General features: G+C 31.6%; 2 protein-coding genes across 3 annotated transcripts; one reads left to right on the top strand and one right to left on the bottom strand.

Moving 5' to 3' along the window:
• Positions 1–5,324: 5,324 nt before the first annotated feature.
• Dnaaf3 (Dynein axonemal assembly factor 3) lies at positions 5,325–17,463 on the top strand. 2 transcript variants are annotated; one of them, XM_071892848.1, is made up of 5 exons: positions 5,325–5,424; positions 7,628–7,916; positions 13,242–13,452; positions 15,539–15,884; positions 15,990–17,463. In XM_071892848.1, the coding sequence occupies exons 1-5, from the start codon at positions 5,334–5,336 to the stop codon at positions 16,193–16,195; spliced, it is 1,143 nt and encodes a 380-aa protein (XP_071748949.1). In that variant the 5' UTR covers positions 5,325–5,333; the 3' UTR covers positions 16,196–17,463. The 2 variants fall into 2 exon arrangements, with proteins under 2 accessions (XP_071748949.1, XP_040578960.1); XM_040723026.2 differs by having other exon boundaries at positions 15,539–17,463.
• On the bottom strand, positions 16,138–18,383 carry LOC121128171 (solute carrier family 49 member A3). Its single transcript, XM_040723731.2, has 6 exons — positions 18,248–18,383; positions 17,766–18,176; positions 17,488–17,696; positions 17,190–17,408; positions 16,531–16,890; positions 16,138–16,466 (listed from the first exon to the last, which is right to left on the bottom strand). The coding sequence occupies exons 2-6, from the start codon at positions 18,083–18,085 to the stop codon at positions 16,216–16,218; spliced, it is 1,359 nt and encodes a 452-aa protein (XP_040579665.1). The 5' UTR covers positions 18,086–18,176; positions 18,248–18,383; the 3' UTR covers positions 16,138–16,215.
• Positions 18,384–20,513: the final 2,130 nt, after the last annotated feature.

The raw sequence follows: 20,513 nt of genomic DNA, 5'->3' as shown, positions 1-20,513 counted from the left end.
TATTAACTAAATTTTTACAATGGGCATACATATTCATGTATGTATAACTACTTAAAACCATTGATGTAAACTCAACTTTCCATAATGGGTCTAACTTTCACATATTTGTTCAATCAAGTATAATTTTATATGTGGCTCTAGACAGACAAGTCATTGAAAAGAGCTTTGCTCGATCCATCATCATGGGTATCCTTTGTACTTGATGGTAATTCCAATGTTTCTTCACATTTTAATTATGATTCTCTTTTGATTAGAAGATTTGCCTGGAGGCTTATATATTTTTCATACATTAATGGAATACAAAACAAACAAGTGTTTGTCTCAAATGTTGATGAGGGACTCTCACTTTAAAGGACATAACGTATTAGGTTACATAAAAAATTATGAGCGTTTTTCGCTAGATGTTTTTAGTGAGCTAAATCTCACGATTAATAAATTGCATCAAAAAATAAGCTTACAAGTTAAGCATAAACCTTAAAAAAGCTCATACACAGTTTTGTGTTTGGTAAAGCAAATTGTGTGAGATAGATTTCCAAAATATGAATAAAAAAAGAGAAAATTAGATACGTTCTTCAGTATCACTACGATCAAGGTGAAAAAGAGGAGTAGGCAGCCACAAAAATGCTGTTTATGGACTAATACAGTATCGAATGGAACAAAAAAGCAGTGGTTCCAAGGATTCCGTTCTGGTGATATGGACGTCAAAGATGAGGCACGCTCTCATAGGCCAATCATCGAAAATGACGAGTTGGACCAGAATGTGACCCTTATTTCATAGCCCACGAACTGAAGATTGTGCAGAAAACTGCAAGGAATCATTGCATAAGGCTGGTGTTATGGAGAATCTCGATGCTTGACACAAAAGAACCTTTTGAATTGAATTCATGTTTGCGACTCTTTACTGAAATGTAACGAAATTGATTCATTTTTGTAGCGTATGGTGACTAGCTATGAAAAAATAAGTCAGGAACGAGAACTATAGGTAAAAAAATCATGGTCAAAGGACATCGAAACGGCTCAAACGATTACCAAATATGGATAAAGGAACAAGAAGGTTGTGCTTTGTGTTTGGTAGGATTGGAAAGGAATCATCCACTATGAGCTGCTTCCATCGGGCAAAACACTCAATTTGACTTATGTTATCAACAACTGAGCAGATTGACTTAGGCAATCGACCAGAAGCAGCCAGCATTTGCAAATAGAAAAGGTGTTGTATTCCATCAAAACAAGGACAGGCCACAAACATCTTTAATAACGCGCCTGAAGAGCTGATGGGAGGTTCTATTGCACCTGCCGTATAGTCAAGACAAAGTACAGGGCAATTATTACCCTTTCAAGTGTTTATAATATTTTCTTGATAGTGCAAAACTGGCCTCAAAGAGGCCTGTGAAAATGAACTGGTCAAGTTTTTTTACCAATAAGGACGAAAATTTCTTCAATTGGAAAAATATGAAATTGCCTTCAAAATTTATCCAACAATATGTTGCATATTTGATCTAAATCCGATTATCCTAGCTATTTTATTGTCAAAATAAAGCGAAAAAACGCTAGGAACTTTTTACTTCACCTATTATACATTTTTTTGCAAATATTGAGTTTTATCTGATAAATATAAAGTCCATCAGGGTCATTTCGAATTATAATCACACTTTTTTTTACTTTTTGTAATGGAGTAGTAAATACTTTGAATAGTTCAATCTTCACCTTGAATCTCATTATGCGGATAATTAAGATTTAAGGGATAAAAAAGGCATAACGTGCATGAAGGGCTATTTTATGACTGTTGAATAGCTCACGTTGTTCATTATACATGTACAATGTATAGATAATCATGTACATTGTAAATGTATATATAGGGAGCGAGGATCAAATTGTCGCCAACTTTAAACCTTGATAACTTGAAGACGACATTATCAAATAAAAACCGGTCACCAAATAGGAAAGCTATTCTCGTCAGCTGACGATACGTAGTTCAGTTAGCATCATGCCGTCATCATAGGAGGAGATAAAGAGCTATAAGTGGAACGAGGAGCTTTCGATGTCCGCCGTAGTCATGGCATTGGTTAATAATGGAGGTGAAATCTTCAATTCAACGATTGCTTCAACCTTAGGAGTTAATTTACGGACTGTTCAGCGTATCTGTAAGAAGCTAGAGAACACCTGGGATGTTGATGCCACAATAAAGAGGGCACCCAAGGAGGAGGGCGCTGACAGGAAGGTCAGGGACACCGACTTTGTCAACAAGGTGAAGAAGATGATTGACGATGACCCTACCAGGCCCATGAAGGCCGGAGACAGGCCTTGGGTGTGGCAACAGGACTCTGCACCCTGCCATATGACCAAAATCTCAATGCAGTGGTTAACCGAGAACTGTTATGACGTCATAACCAAGGATTTGTGGCCTCCTAACTCTCCCGACCTTAATCCTTTGGACTATTTTGTCTGGGGCTATGTCGAGAGACATACCAACAGACATCCCCATAGCACCAAGGCCAGCCTGATGGACTCCATCAAGGAGGTATTCGGCAACCTGAGATGGTCAGAAGACCCTGCGGCTGGTTCAGAGGCCGTATTGAGGCTGTTATTGATGCCAACGGTGATTATATCGAATGAATGGCTACTCTATACCTATATGCTCGTCATAGTTTTGATTTTCAATAAAAAAGTTAAAAAATGTATATTTTATGTTGTTTTTTGTAGAAAAATATTTTGGCGACAATTTGATCCCCGCTCCATTTATGTATATGAGGTGACAAATAGATTTTTTTTAAACTGTCATAATTATCACAATTTAAAAGATAATTCGACACCCAGGCAACATGACATAGGTAGTTACCTAAGACAAATAATTTCAGCGTATTTTTGATGTAGTGCAATAATTAATAACCATTTTTGGTGTTTTCGAAACTAACCAAAGGTAGGATACTTGACACACCAAGAGGAGACATGATAGGTACAAGGTAGGAGGAGACATGGTACAGGGTAGAATTAGACATGGTACAACAGGAGGAAACATGAAAAAACTCCCATTTGTTATATTCAAGCATTTATTTTACTTTTTATAACAGTTTGTCAGCAAAAAACTAAATACTTATAATTACATATATTTATAAGATACACAAATAAAACATTTACAGAAATAAAGCATAGTTAACAATTTACTGAGATTGATAATTAGTGTATAACATGAAGTTACACAAAAAACAAAACATAATTAAATATAATCTATTTACTATATATATAATAAAAAGCGCGTGTACCAAGTCTCCTTCATAGTGTTGGAATCAGAGTAGATGATGTGAACTGAATATTGAAACTAATAATATATTACAAGCATGTTAATTAATTGAATAACATGCTAGACTATGACATTTAATGAAATAAAATTAAAATCTGATGTTTTATAATAGAAATATATTTCAACAATCACTTACCTATAATGTTTACTTTTTGTGTCAAAAATTTCAATGTCAAAATTCTCTATAATTGTATTCATTAGGCAAACAGAATTTCATGTTGATTTGATAAACAAAGGAAGACATTTAATTGTATAAGAAGAGGGTGGTTAGATAACTTTATATTTCAAAGTTATTGGCAGTGTAACATGTCTCCTGCGTAAGAAATATCCTCCTCCCCTATCTAATAATATTACTTAGGCTACCCACTGACTGAAATCTTTTTGTCAAATTTGTCGAAAAGACTGTGACCATTTTTTTTCGTCAATGCCGACCTATTCATAAAGGAAGGAGTAAATGGGTATAAATGATCCGGTGCTGAATGAGCAGGGTTGAACTATACAATTAAGTCAAACAATTCGAAAAATGAAAGAAAGTTTGTCACAATTTGAAATTAATAACATTAATTGTTGTCAATTTTTGTCATTTTTAAAATTGGTTTTATTTTTCTTTTTTAAATATATAACTATATTAATTTAACAATTTTTTTGTACTTTCATAAAATTCTGTCTAAACCCCTTGATGTTCTCCCCCAACTTACCTCCAATTTCGTTTACCCTCTTCTTCCCCGGACGTCTAATAAATGTACGACTAGAGTTGTAAAAAATATATACTGAGATGAGCACAAAATTTTTGTAATACAATTTGAACAGTATTTTTTATTTTCCACAGCTGTTGTTATCATTCTTTCATTCTTGAGGAGGGGAAGTACAAGTATAAAGTGTCTGTGCTCATGAAAAACGAAGGATTTGTTGGAAAGTTATAAGAGTGCAATTGTTGAATTCAGAGTAGAATTGAAGATCGACGTCGGAGTAAATCCTTCCTTTGTTCCATAGGGAGTGGAATTTGTGTTTATTCTCATACTTACTCGCAGCTAATCTAATACAACGTCATGACGGCTATGCGGCTCTTTTCCTAAACACTCTTCAAATAAAAATCAGGGTGATCACGTTGATATTCGGTTTCTTTTTTTTAATATACTGGACTGTCATATTTTTTAGAACAACTTTTATGTATGACCCCTATCATTTCCATAAATTGTAGTACCAAGTGGTCGATTAAAATCTTACCACTTTGAATTTTCAATTTGAACGATATTTAAATTTATTATTATATAAATACATGTGTTTCTGAAGTCTTTTAATCTATAATGTAGCCACCCTTAGTGGCAATGATGGCTTTCAGGCAGCGGTGGAAGACCTTACATCCACTGCAGATGTAATGTTCTGTTATGGAGTCCCAGTTTTGACTGACAGTGGCTTTGAGGGTCTCGGAGTTTGGATGAGGAACACTGCAGGCCTTTCCCTCTACATGCACCCAATGTCATTTTCTCACCTTGTACGTAAGCTAGAGTACTCAGATTTTATTTTTTTATCTTTTTTTTGTAACTAATTGTTTACGCTGTAATATATCGAAATATGTATTAATTTCAATCGCTCAACCTTAATTAATTATTGAATTAGTGAGTGCTCAGATTTCAAAGGACCACCCGGTATATCTCAGTTTAGTTGATTAGTTATTTTGTGATGAAGGCTGTGCCTAGGATTTTCTTTTCTTTTAGAAAATAGGAGAAGGAAACTTTTATTCCAATTTTGAAATAAATTGATACCTCTTTTTTTCTAAAAGGCTATGTGTCCATTTTTTACTTAATAAAAGGTATATTTTAGGATTAACTTTAGGAATAAATGAAATCATTTTATGATAATAAATCTCGAGACTAAAGAGGGTGGTCTGTCCCCGAGTCTTCCCATAAAGTTGTGACATCTTAACTTAAATACATTCATTCTATTGAATCCCCCTTCCTCTATGTTATAACCAAACATTACTTGTATATGTATATCGATTAAACATCAGCTTATTTTCACTCCCATAAAACAAATGGATCGACAAAAAGTACAATTGGAGCTCGAGTATGGGCACATATCATGGTGGGGTTTTAGTCCTGCAGTGGACTTGGTCAAATCTGAAGGTAAGAATGCATTTGTTCTTGTTCAAATTTTGGTGTCAAATTTGAAATGCTTTTGCTGTCAAAATGTTTACCTTTTCTCATTATATACAATTTTATTTTATCCTATTTTATTTTCCCCATAATTATACAATAACTCTTTGTAATATCAAGACTCCAGGGGTCCCAAGATTTGAAATGCAAATTTAACTCTTAACTATTCTCCACATACATCATTATAAAATCAATAAGACGGTAGAATGTATGGCCAGTTCTAAAATATATTCATATTATCAAAAAGGAATAATTATAACCTTAAGCTTTAATTAAAATGGTCTATTTTGGAAAATTAGAGTAATTTGTTTTAATTTTCATAAATTAGGTAATTATCGCTCTAGTTTTTCAATGGTAGTATATAATTGATAATTCATGTTTGTCATAGGATTGAGTTTGAATCTAGTCGTATGAGTGTCTCCTTATTAATTATATATTATTTGCATAAGGACACCAGCATTGCCAATTACGATAAAGAAAAAAAAATAGGCACATTCTTGTAGGCTAAGATAAAATTTTAAAAAAATGACTATAAAATCCAATAAAAACGGTTCACTTAAAACTAAATTTCTTGAATTTTTTTCAAAAATTCGCCAATATTTACAAAAAATTATTTTTTTCGAAAAAAAATTTAAAAAATTCATAGGTATTCACAAAAAAATTAAATTTGTATGTTTATAATTTCAAAATTTAAATTTCAAATATTAAATTTTTTGAAAAAAACAATTCAAAAATCCTCACTTATTTACAAAAAATTAAATGTTTGGAAAAAAAAACTTTGAAAATTCTATTCATGACAAATTTAATAAGAATTTTTTTTAAATATAACATTTTTTGCTCTGCTGCATAATTCGAGGGCTTAAAAAGTAGATGATTAATCGTCAATACATGAAATTTTTTTTCTTTTTTTCGAGTACATATTGATCTTTTCCACAGGTAGAAATGTGTTGACTTTTCTTCAATGTGTACTCATTATCCGAGTTCTTTTAAAAAATAATCTTTGTATGATTTTTTAAAGACTAGCGGGAGTACTTGATATTGCTTGGAATTACTTAGCCGTCTAAAAACTTTTATTTTTCTATATATTATCGCTAATATGCATTCATATTAATAAGCCTCAGTGCAACTAAAACATATTTGTTACAAGTTTTAACCAGACTATAGTAAAATATTGAATTATTGATCATATAAACAGTTGAATTACGCTTATGACCACGATTGAAATAAGTTAAATTAATGTTTAGACTAATTTGTGGAACATAAATTACGATAACTATTTTGTGTGGTCATCAGTACCTTATATTAAATATATTTTAGTCCTTCTGGTATACTAGTATTATTGTTCTAATAAGATCTTTTGATAATTACTTACATATTCAATTACAAATACAGAGTCCTTTAGACTCTACACATGTTTTTAAATGATAAGTTTCAATAATTTATTAAACAATATGATTTTTTGGTTGACGAGTTTTCTAAGGAGGAAAATTTTTTAGGGTGATTATGTTAGTGGTCAGGCAAGTAACGAGTATTCTAGTGAGTTCCGGGTATTTAGGTGAGTTACGAGTATTCAAGCGAGTAGCAAGTAAAGTTCGTAATCCCTCGACTATTTTTTTTTTAGAAACTCAAAAATACCCATGTAGTAAAATTCAGCTCCCGGCACATCACTAGTTGCGCCCAAAAACAAGCGTTATCTAGTTACCAAAGTCTTGTTGGAATGCAAGGATGATAGTGTTCCCGTTACTTTACTCGTATGTGAAGGTCTGCAACAGTTTATTGGACTAATTGAATATGTTTTTCGGTGAACAGTAAAAATCACTTTTAAAGAAGGTTTTCTTCATTTTGAGGGATACATGATAAATATATATTTTTGAAATTTATTAATAATTATACCTTATAACGCAAAGGGACACTGGTTCCCCAAAAATGAAAAGGGCTATAGATTGTTTTACATAATAATCACTTTAGAAGGTTATATTCAGCATAGAAATGATCTTTTCAACTTGTTCCAACTTCTCAGTTCCTTATAGAGGTCAAAGGGCGAATGTTGTCACATTATGCCTTTTATAAAAAAGGTCAATCCTTAAGGAAAAATCCTGGTCACTTCCCTTATATTAAGGTTAATTATGTCGTTATTAATATTTAAACACATTATTTTCTTATTCCTATACAGATGTTTCTCCAAACGTTTTACTCATTGGAGCCTCGGATCCTAGACACATTATCGCACTATCCTCACAGAACACAAGTCCCAGCTTTTATATTTCTGAATCCAATATCGTTCTATATGCTCGTCATATCCTTCTACTTTCAATACTTTTTGAGAAAAATGACGCTGCCACAAATTATTTTAAATGCAAGCGTTTCCTTCTGATTTATGGTAACTCCCTTATAGATGAAGAGACTGGAATTTTTTTAAGGGAAAGGTGCAAAGAATTGAGTGAATCTGTCATCAAGTCAAGGTATCATACATATATTTTTTAGTCTATATTGTACGCATGTACTTATGAATAGAATAATTGTCATTATTAAATCAATCCGCTTGGATGACTTCATATTGTGTTCGTTTTAGACACTTATGAAACTATAACTATCTGCCTAGTTCTTGATTTTCATAGCATTGATTCATTTGAAATATAATTATAATATAACTCTTTGAAAATTGTATGAAACAAATTGTTGATATCTAGTTACTTTATTTAGTAAAGCTACACATATATTTTTTAACACAAAGGAAAATGACATATAATCATGCACTTTGATACTATCTCTCATTAAAATTAAACTATTTCCTGTTTGAAAATACATATGTATATTATAAGGATATCTTTATAATTCTAAAGGTTAAAAGATGAATATCTTAATAATATAGACTAAACCTTTAAAAACCAATGGTTCTTCATCTTTTTACTCCTCCATATGTTCTACTTGTCTAAGATAGGATAATATGTACATTATGTCAAAAATTTTTTCAAACACACACAAATAGAATAAATTTTGCATTGTGGCATAATTTTATTTCCCAATATATCCCTCCTTAAGTTTTATACATTTTTTAATGCGTTCGGGCATACAAGCAATTAAATTATCAAAAGTATCATCTGAAATTTGAGACCAGATTTTTTTTATATTTTGGACGATAGTTTCTTCATTGGTTGCAGGTGGTAAATTATTGATCTTATTTTGGACAATGGCTCATAGATTTTCTATCGGAGACAAGTCCGAACTGTGACTATGCCAAGTGCCATTTCTCCAAAAATGAGTCCAAGTTAGCCTAAAGCCATGCTTGAGCCACGTGAGAGCTATAAGCTTTCTGGAAAATGGCTCTTGACATGTTTAGTAACATTTTCCGCGTCAAAACCGATCCGTATTCTCGACACTGATGCATCACATTGATGAGACACTTCTTGAGTATGGTTTCCACATAGTATGATCATGTCATAGTTTGTTATCGATGTATAAAAGGAAGCTGACTTAGAGCCCAGTAGCTCAAAAGACCCCAGACGTGAATTTTCAAGGGAAACTTCACTTTCGGAGTCGGTACAACATCTTCCTTCTTGCGAGCCCAAACGTAATCAGTTTGACAATTGGGATGGTGAAACAGTTCAAAGGTGGACTCGTCAGAGAAAAGAACTCTTTTCCAGTCATTTATTGACCATTTTTTCCTCTAACGACAAAAGATAAGTCGATGTTTCTTCTGAATCTCCATGAGTGGTTACATGTATGGTTATTTTCAATGATGTAAATCCGGAGTGTTTTTTAGCTGTCCCGTTCATTTGTAATTAGTAGTATCAAGAATGCGTTTTCTTTTCCTTAGCAGTTGCCGTTATTATTTAATTCCTGAGTAGTGAACATTCTTTCCTCAATAGATTAAATTATATTCAAAAACCTATTTCATTGTTGGACTCAGAGTAGAATTGGAGATCGACCGTAGAGTAAATGTCCATGTTTACATCATTTTCTTCTTACTTTCTTGTCAATGCTGATTGTAGCTGATCTAATGAAACGCCATGAACATTATTAATTCTCTCCTCCAAAACATTTTTCAAATTGTCAGGGTTACCATGTTGATTTTCGGTTTCTTTTTTTTTTAACATGTCCATTCTAAACTGGATTTGCATCTTTGGTTATCTTCCATATTATGAAAGGAAACTTTGTATGTTCATTGGCGCCTAATAACTCCTCGCAATGTTGTGTACTACCGCTAGTTTGATAATATTCTGACAGTTGCAATTGAAAGGGATTTATGTAAAAGCTTTATAAATTGATTATTTAAGAGAAAGATACGAGTCACTTGGCCATTTTTGATCGTCAATGTATTTTATTTTATTTATATATATGCTAGAGTTTTTCAATTCCTCGGAAATTGTCCTTCAGTAAAATCCCAGGAAACCAATTTTTGAATTTAGGGATTCTGAGAAATTTCTGGATTAAATAGTAAATAATAATAACTGTGTAATTCAAGTAATTTATTGTATAGTTTAGAAAGATAAAATATAAGTTGAACTATTCCTAAAAGATCCAAAATTAATCATTGTGTCCTAATGAGAAGGTGAAGTTATAATTAAACATTGATTTGTTGGCTTAACTATATATTAAGTGAATAAAAGCTTATAAAATTAAAAGTATATGTTGTGTTAAATATTTATTTGAGGCATTCAAATTTCATAAAATATATATTTTTTTAAAGTTTTGTGTATCTTTTTTCTTATTCCTAGAGTTGATATTTTTGTAAGGAAAGAAAGAGCGTGAAGAGAAGGCGGGAGCGAGGCATGTGGTTACTACTAAACTAAAACTTTATTAATATCAGCTGCCTTGTATATGTTTTTGGGGAGAAAACATGCGTTACTGCTATTAAGAGGAGAACCTTCTTCATTTTAAATCTTATTAGTGCAGGGGAAAAATCATAATTATATTTAAATTAAGATGTATATTTTATAAATCATTTTTAAAACAATTTACACCGGAGATAGGCAATAATGCAGAGGGAAAAATTAACACATCAACGTCCTATTAGATAATTAACAAAAAAAAAAAAAAAAGGATCAAATGCAACAACTGTTTTTCCTTTTCTAATTTCCAGACATAGTTTTTTACAGCAAAAATATCAACTTTACTTATTCCTTAAACTCGCTTCAAAAGTTTTGGAACATGGGTTTTCCGCACTCATCAATAATTATTTTCAAACTTTATATTTGTACCTTGGATTCATTCGCAAAATTTAATGTATATTGGTGTTGTGCCTTGTCATTTGAGAGTTTCGAGAGGCATTGATCTTTCAAGCTTATATTCCTTAAGGACAATAAGTTGAAAAGTTTGAACTTGACCAATATAATGGATCTCATCTTGATGATATATTATGACTCTAAAATTAGAAAATATTCATAGATTCTCTTTGAAGACAGGGTCGTCGGATTAGGTGGTAAATGGGGCATTTGACCATCCCATAGTACTAATATGTTCATTTGAAGGTACAAAATTGACTATATATAAGATTCTATGGTCATTAAAATTAGCCACTAGTCAACAGGTTCAATTTTTTTTTCTATCACTGTGAAAAATTTAAAAGCCCAGAATACCATAAAATATATACTACCTACGTACTTGGTATATTTATATTGAGATATTTGATTGGCTTAGATTCCAAGGGGAAACTCCTATTCAATACCGTTTTGACAATAAGAAACACAGACACGAATTGCTTTACGTAATATGTTAAATAGATCGGTTGGTTCTAAAATTGAAATTGTGGTCCGCAGTTAGAAATAACAGTTTAAAAAACAAACATTTCCGAGTTCCTCCCCTCTCATCCTCCATTAGTTATCTAACATTTCCGATTTGTACATAGGAGACGATCCGAGTGTTGAAGTCCTTGAAAATAGTTGTAGGGCGATTTCTTACAAAGCCATTTCAATGACAGTTTATCTACTTGACTGTTTCATTCATATTTTTTGCTTCCTGAAGTATAATCGTCTAAAATAGTATACAAAAGCCTTGATTCTTATAACTTAGAAAAAAAAGGAGTATTTCTAGGTTTTTCTCATTGTTTTAATTGAAAAAAGTTTGGATATACATACGTATCTGCATACTCTTTAAGAAAATTCAGTTCATAGGTTATAAAATAAATCATTTGATTATAAGTATCTGTGTTACATTTATGTTATAATACTGCCATTGGCCTTGAATATTTATAATAAACGGTTAATAAAGGGATAATATTAGTCGAAGAAAATGTATTCTGGTACATGGATAATTCAGTTGAAGTAGGTGCCATTAAGTGTTATGCTCCAATGAGTTTACATATATCTACGAAGGTATACATACATATTTATGTTCAGTTATGTATATTTTATAATGTATATGAAACCCAACTATTATTCTCTAAATCAATAAATATTCCATTTTGTAAAAGTTGTACTATAATAAGTGACGTAATGTAGTACTTCCTCTAATCATTGTTTTCCTAGAATTTTAAATGATTAAAATGACCGCGAATATATTTTATCATATGATTAAAAGATACTAAAAGATTTTAACTTTGATTCAATTTTTATCTCAGTTCTAAGCTAGTTAATACATATTGCACCACTGATTAATATCATACTTACAAATTTCATTATGTCACTAAACAATTTAAAAAAAATAATTGCCATATCATGATGAAATAGTGTGGAATTAAATCCCAATCACTCCAGCATAAAGCGTAAGAAGAAATTGCTTTAATTTTGTGTTTATTGTTAACAAAATATTGTTTGTGAGAATAAATTTTATTTAACCACGTATATACATATATTATGTATAGGTGACCAGGAGATTTCATCAGTGGGGAATATATCAAATTCACACAGGCATCTGTTAATTTGAAATCTGAAAGAGTTTACATGTACAATCATTTTACTATGTATCAGTGTGAAAATTTAAATTGCACATCAAGAGTGTTTAACAGATTCACATTATGATCGTGTATAAATAACTGTACATTTTCTTGGATAATTTTTGAAGGGGGTTTGATACATTTGATTTAAGACGTGGGTAAATGAGTCAAAACGAAGTTTCTTTATATTCATCTGTCTTTGGATGAGTGGAGTAAGATACAAAATAGTCAATGATTTTGCTAATTAATTGAATCATTTCTTTTAAAATGATGGCGTGGTTACCCCGAATGATCTGTAGACCTATCCGTATCAATAAATACAAACTTGTTATATTCCAAAATTGGTTATTTTAATACATAATTTGTCTTCCATTTCTGCAATATTTAACTAGTGAGACAATTAACCACAAATAGATAAAACCTCTTTATTCTATGAATATACATACTTAAAATGTGCTCACTGATTCAAATTATGTAATTTTGGTTAAAGGACTTCTTAGAAACAACTCCTTCTTATCTATCCTTTTTTCCTTTTCTTTTCATATGTATTTATGTGTATGCAAAAATTAATGGTCAGTCTGGCCTTTTCAAATGCAATTTTTAACAATCATTTTTATGTATAACTAATTGAGCCGTTTAATGGTATGATTTTATTCTACATCTTTGTATTGAGAGTGAATAGCACAAAAAGTAATTACTAACTGTTTCTTCAAAGAAAAAAATAATAGTTCTAAACTCACATTTAAAGACTCACGTTTTTATATAATATGTGTTCATGTAGATATATTAAATAATCACGTAGTTTATTTTGCAAATTAGTGTTATGTTCATACTAGCAACTGTTAAGCAATTCTTTTTGATTATACAAACCTCCAATTAAAATTAATTATTCGGTTTTTCTTCGATTGTATAGAAACATGGCACACAACCATCCTGACTACTCAAAAATATTTCTTAGAGAGGAAGTTATTTTGGATTTATCAAGACTCAAATATCGAGAAATTGATGCTTTAGAAATGGTTTTTAAAAACTGGAGTACGGTAGCCGCTAAGAAAAATAATAAAATGATTTCCTTCTGGGATTTAAGGAACAGAAGCCTTTTAGGGATACGACATGGCTCCAGGGTAAGCTTCTACTCATTCTAAATTGTATCTATATATATATATATATTACATGGATTCATGTCGGTGTGAAAATAAATAGATAAAAACTTAAATGACTCATGTTATGGGTATTTATAAGTAATTTGATGGTGGAAGGTTCATACTTGTGTACATTTGATACGATTTTATTTTGGCTAAGTTTTTGATTTGTAAACAAATTACTCTCTTAATTCCTTTTTAAAAGTATGATTTTCTCGCTTGAAGAAGAATAAATTTTGAGGGTCAGCTGTTTGAAATCTGAACACTTACTACTTCAATAATTGATGGAAATTAATTCATATTTCGATATATTAAAGAATAAACAATTAGTTACAAAACAAACTTGAGCTCTATAGATTACATACAAGTCGAGAAAATGACACTTGAACGTGATTTACAAATTTCCAATTGCGCACTCCAAGGAGTTGGGGCGTCGTCAGGACAACTGTCTATGGAATCAGAAAGTACGAAACGTTGCAGAAGAAGAAGGCTCTGTCATAAAGATCAAACTGAAGCCAGAGGAGTTGAAGAAAACAGCCCAGGCCAATCCCCTCAAGTCCATGAGGGCCCATGCAAGAGATCTTGGGGCTTCACACCAGAATATCCAGAGAGCTATAAAAAAAAGTGGGTGGTAAGAGCCCTGTGAGGGTAGAGAAGCTACTTTTGACACCAGCAATGAAAGAAACCCATCTTCTCCGTTGCAAGTCTCTTTTGAGTTCTTTTTTGAAACTTTTGGCCCTCCTACAGCCATGATACTAACCCCTCGACTTAAACCTTTTTGGGTGCATGTCGAGGAGAAGGCCTGAAGTGTCTGTCTTTCATACACTGAGGCTTTCAAATCCACTATTAGCCATCACTGGGATGCCAAGACAGATGACTACATTCTCATCGAGTGACAGACCTTCTGCTACCGCCTGGAAGCCATCATTGTCGCTAAGGGCGGCTACATTAATGATTAAGAGAGATCCGACAAACATATATTTATTGTATTAATTTTGTTGAAATTATATAGTAAATGAATAAATTATAGAATTGTTGAAGTTTAAAACTTTAGTCTTCAGATTTTAATGGACCACTCGCTATTTAGCCAAAGAATTTATCAGATCTTAGAAACTTCAATAAATATACATATAGTTTAAATTTTTAATCATACGAATTACATTTAATCAATATGTCATCTGTCGTGCATAGGTGCAGTTGGGAGAGGGGGAGCATGTCGCCACATAGGTGGAGTTTGAAATTTATTATATGGCGGACAATTTGTATTTATTTACATACTAAGCAAATAAGGCATCATTTAATCAATCCTAAGTGTTAAGGTGGACTTCCCTCCCTCAAACTCCGCCTATGCCCCTTCTTCTCCGATATTAACAACCTTTATGTAAAGACACCCTTGAATAATGTCCTTCCAGTTCAGAAATCCTAGATGTGCCCCTAGTGTCGTGCAATAAATCTTTTACTAGATAGAGAGAGGTAAAAAACAGAAATCATTATCATTTAAATCTGCTCAAAGGATATTATTTTATTTGAACCTCTCTCAAACATTTTATGAAAACATATATAAGTGAAATCTCTAATTCTTAAAATAAAAATAATCTCTCTTATGTTTTCCCTTAAGAGCACTCAATTGGAGCGTATATTCAATTGTAAACTCATTCGATATATCTAAGAATAAAGACTGTTCCGTATTAGTAATTCCATACATTAATTTTAATTAGCATTTTAAAATTACTTTTTTATGATAAGGTACAAAAACCTTGTCATATTGTTTTTAAATATGATAAACAATCAAGTAAAATGCTATTCCAATTAGAGAAATTAAAAGTTAGTTATATACAATATATAAATAATTTTAAAAAACTGCAATAGTCATCCTCTTAAATCTCTAAATACATTTGATAAGAAATAAAGGTACAGAGTCTTTATTTTCCTTAAGTATGCAAAAAACCACAATGATATGAATGGCGGCTTTGAAGAATCTTTTCCGCCTAGGTTTTGTGAATAACATGAGTTACAATGTTCCGCATTTATTAATTAATACTTAAGTATGTACTTATTTTCATTTCAGGATGGAGTATATGATTTGGATTATGAAATGCGTTTTAAGGAAACAGTACTAGGAATAACATCCAAAGAGTATAAAAAGTGGAGATTAAACGGTATTGCTTTCAATTGTGGATATGAGGAAATGGATGATCAAAAGTTAGTTGATAATGTAACTTTGGTTTCTCCTAATATTATCAAGAATAGAGTGGGGAATAAAGTTGCTATTGAAGGATATTGGGGAGATGTTGTGTCTGGAAGTCCTTTCATACCTTTTGGAATAAACTCCGAGATGAAAATAAGTTTAGAAGATTCTAAATTGAAATCAATGGGCTCTGATTCTTCAATAAGTTACTTGACAAAATTGTTAGGTAATACTACTTCTCGAAAAGTGATTTTTCTTCCAATATCCTTTATTGAGGATGACTGTGATTTTTTAAAGCACAAGCTTCCTAAATTCAATAGCATTTTTATAGGAAATTCCAAGTCGCATTTACTATCAAAAGTCAAGGGATATAGTGATCACTTAATCGTAGAATCACTCATTGGTTTAATATCGTTGAGTAAAGGGATTCACATTGGCTTTCAAGATAAAATTAAAACTCTTTTTTCGGACTCTTCATATCATATAAAGACCTTTAATCCATTAAAAGACTTTTATTTGCATCTTGAGACTTTATAAACTATTTATTTTGTTCGTTGCTAAACCACTCTTCTATCTTCATTTTGTCGGTTCATGGTAGGATTTACAAAAAGGAATACTCCAATGGACAACAAGACCTGAAGTCCACTCAATGAATAGAAAAAAGGAGTGTAGTCCCTTGCAATAACGCCGATCTCATTATTTGAACATGATTGGGCCGATCCAGCGGGAAGTTCCCAGTAAATAACATTGCCTACCATAACGTAAATAATACCCAAGATTTGTCCAACCATATGAATGCATGCCTCACCTATAAAATTAAGCCAGTGCATAAAGTATGTGTTAAATCAACAACTAAGAAATATATGTACAACCTATAATTGGATCAATGGGGTAAGTTTCCTCAACAGCAAGTTCTAGTGCTACAGCAAAAATGCTACAGCCGATGAAAAAGTTCAAAACCCCTAATATAACTATCCAATGGTAAGCATCTTGAAGAGTCAAGGAAAATAGAAATATTGCAAACACCAGTGTTAGGATATAATAACTGATCTTGAAATACATTTTCTGAATGTTTAAACGTTTTACAATTTGTCCAACAACAAAAGCTCCTATTATACCAGATAATATCCCAATTACAACAACAAGACTAGACTGTTCCGTTGAGTAATTCCTGGCACACATGTATTGGTTTAGTTGAGTTAAAATCAATAAAGTGCCTCCAATTGTTGAACCTGTAGAATGAAGAGAAGAAATGTTGAAGTTAATTTCTTATTATGTAAGTATCTAAATATGTAAATACTAAATATCTATATAATGACTATTCAGCGTGAAAAATGACTCTCTAAAAATAAATTTAAGTTTAGAATATAAGCGTCAACCATAGTTTTTTGGACCACTATTTATAGTCATCAATGGAAATGTAACTATGTATTTGTCAACACGAAAAATTTAGAAACTTTTCTTTGTATAACATAAGCAAATACTATAGTTGGACTTTAAAGAAATGAAAACTATTGTAAGGACTATTTACCTTGACCAATGGCAAGCATTCTAGCTGTAGCATTACTTAATACACACTTAACATCCTTCCATACTCCGGACAATGTTCTAACTTCTTCGGTTTCAATTAAAAACTGAGCACTTCGACTTGGAGGAGTGATTGGAGAATTATTTTTGAGTATCAAATAGCAAATTATACAAGAGACAAGAATGGGCATTGGTAATAATAAATTGAGCATTGGAATGTTTTCTGTTAATATTATGTTTGTATATAGATAATAGATTTAAAAAAAAATGCAATTCAAGCATGCAGAAGGAAAATAACTTACTTGGATCATCCCTTACAATAAGTGTAGACATTCCTTGTCCAATAAGTGCTCCAACCATTTGAGACATGGCCATGAGTGCTGTAGATATGGGCCTTTCCTTTTCTGAAAACCAAACCTGGCTTACTTTGGTTGTCATTATAGTACAAATAGGATAACCCATCGATATTGTAATTTGACCCATAAATGTGAGCCAAAATTTCAATTCCGAGCTTTTAGAAAGAACATATTTTTAATGTGTTGATGACGAAAAGAATATATTCATGAACATAAATACTTACTTTAGACTTTTTTCCCATAGAGGAAAGGTTGAGCCAGCACGAATGAAACATCCTAGAACAGATATACCTGATGCAAGTCTCAGGGACTTGATGAGCTCCAGTTTCTCTATTAAGAATATTCCAATCCAAATTCCAGGAATGGAAACTAAATTCTGTGAGATAGAAATGATATCAATTTTATCTCCAGAGACCTCATAGTACTTTGCAGCTGATGTTGATACGGCAGCCAGAGAAACGTTGAGTAAATAGCAGCCCATGTTCATAAGAACAACTGCCTTGAGGACAAACCATCTTGTAGAATACGTCACGAATTCTCCCATGATAATATCCTCTAACAAAGCTTACTCAACCCTGAATACAACTTGATCAACTAAGAATCATGTTTCTTGAGATAAAAACATATAATTGTCCCTTCATTCAAAAAAAAAAAAAAAAGCTATTACAAGATAAATGAATAGCAAATAAGATTAAATTTGTAATACTGAAGAAGTCTTAAGTCATGATCAATGACGTAACGGAAAATATGGGGAAGGATTCACCAGGCATCCCCATAATACCAATAAGGACGAGATTTGAAAATAAAACAATTATGTGCTTTATCGTTACTTCTACCCTTATGTGAGTTATTCAAAGACTCATATCATTAATATCTTTAATTCATACAAAAAGTCAACATTAAAATCTTTAAGCGACAACAAGTCACATCTAATTAGTATGACGTGTTCAGTGTTTACGTTTTACTAACTATAAAATGATAAAACTGTATTATTATTTATTACTCAGTACTTACATAGTTCATATTTGTACAGATATTACTTGTAACTTGTAAGTATTTTTAAACTATCGTATACAAAAATAAAAATAAAATAATTGATCTGTTGATTTGTTATCAGGGGCGTGCGTCCGCAAGGGGTAGGTTGGAGGAGCTGTAAACCTCCTAAATTAAGGAGTTCTGTTTGTCTTTTTTTAAAGTAAAATAAAAAAAAAAAAATTATATATATTTGTTTTTGAATAGATTTGGATTTTTGAAAAAATTTCGGAAAATTTTAGTTTCTTATAAACAGTTGTAATTTTTGAAATTTTTTCACAATAGATATAGATTTTTTATTTATAAAAATTTCATATTTGATCTTAAATTCTCGAAATTTTTGTTCAGAAATATTTAATTTTTTGATCTTTTTTCAAAAATATTTATATTTGAAATTTTTACCAAAAATTTATTCTTTTATGAATTGCTATGGATTTTTGAATTTTTTTTCCAAGAAAGTTAATTTTTGAAATAACTTTATGGTAATAGCGATTGATTTTTTAATTTTTGTTCCACAAAAAAATTATATTTTTTTTTAGAAAAATATTTTTTGGATTTCTTTCAAAATTTCTTTGCAAGTCCAGAAATTGGGTAATACATTCAAAATTATTTGCTTGTATTTTGTGTGGTATCCATATATACAGTGATCTTACATAGTCAATTTTTTGAACTACATAGGTAAACTTTTTGCATACCTTATCAATCTGGTATGAGGTATCTTTGATAGTAGTCGCAAATGAAATATTGGATATCTGTGGGGCGGAAGGTTCGAAGGGGAAATGGCTCTACATATTAAAATTATAAAATTGGATAATGGAGATGAAAAGGCTAAGAATGGCTGCTCTGAAAAAATATTTAAAGAACTCCATCCTACTTTTGTAGTAAATTTGTTTGAAAAATTTAAAATCCTAAAGTCCATTAAAATCTGAACCCTTTGAATTTTAACCTTCAACAAGATATAATTTATTAATTAACAATAGAATTTCAACAAAGTTAATACTATAAATACCAAAATATGTGTCTGAGTTCTCTTAATTCTTAATGCAGCCATCCTTAGCGGTAAATATGGATTCTAGGTGCCGGTAGAAGGCCTGACACCTGCTGCGGATGTATTCTTCTGTCATGGCGTCACAGTGCTGGCTGACAGTAGCATTGTGGACCTCGCTGTTTGGATAACAGACACTGTGGAGCTTCCCCTCGATATGCACCCAAAAGTTGTACTTAAGGGAGTTGGTATTAAGATTGTGAAGGGGTTAAAAGTGTTGAAAATGAGTTTAGAAGACTCATTCAAAGAGTCTTGCAACGGAGAAGATGTGCTTCTTCCATTGCTGGTGTCAAAATGGGCCTCTCTCCCCTCACAAAGCTCCGAAGGAATATTTTGCCGATTGGATATTTTTTTTTATATCTGGTATATGTAAGTTAGCGTTAACGTTTTAATTGTTGAAATAGTCACAAGACCCTCATTTCTATATCAAAACAATTTATAAATAAATTTCTAATTATTTGACAAAATAATTGAACAATAATAGAGGTGATGATTTAACTGGAGACTTGCGATACGACTTGACCTCACAATCAATGATTGGCGATTTTTAAATACTATGGACCAATGATGCTTATTGTTTGTATTTTTTAGCTACCCCGTATTTTTAGATTTGACAACCTGTAGAGTGAATTTTCTTTTCCTAAGATGCCATAATTATTATTTCATTCCTGAGGACTGTACTTACTTTAGTTACTGCATACATGCTATGATTGATGTATACGAAACCCGATTAAACATTTACGTGTGCTCATAAAAAAACAGAGAGTAACCTTGAGGGGTTGTTGCCGAGTAATAATTGTAATTCCTTGTCGGACTCAGAGAGAATTGATGATCTATGTCGGAGTCATTCTTGACAATGTCCTTGTTTATTTTCTTCTCCCCCATGTCACAGCAG

The sequence above is a fragment of the Lepeophtheirus salmonis genome, chromosome 13 (genome assembly GCF_016086655.4).
Source record: "Lepeophtheirus salmonis chromosome 13, UVic_Lsal_1.4, whole genome shotgun sequence".
NCBI classification, from domain to species: Eukaryota; Metazoa; Arthropoda; class Copepoda; order Siphonostomatoida; family Caligidae; genus Lepeophtheirus; species Lepeophtheirus salmonis.
This window is presented reverse-complemented; position numbering and strand designations above follow the sequence as displayed.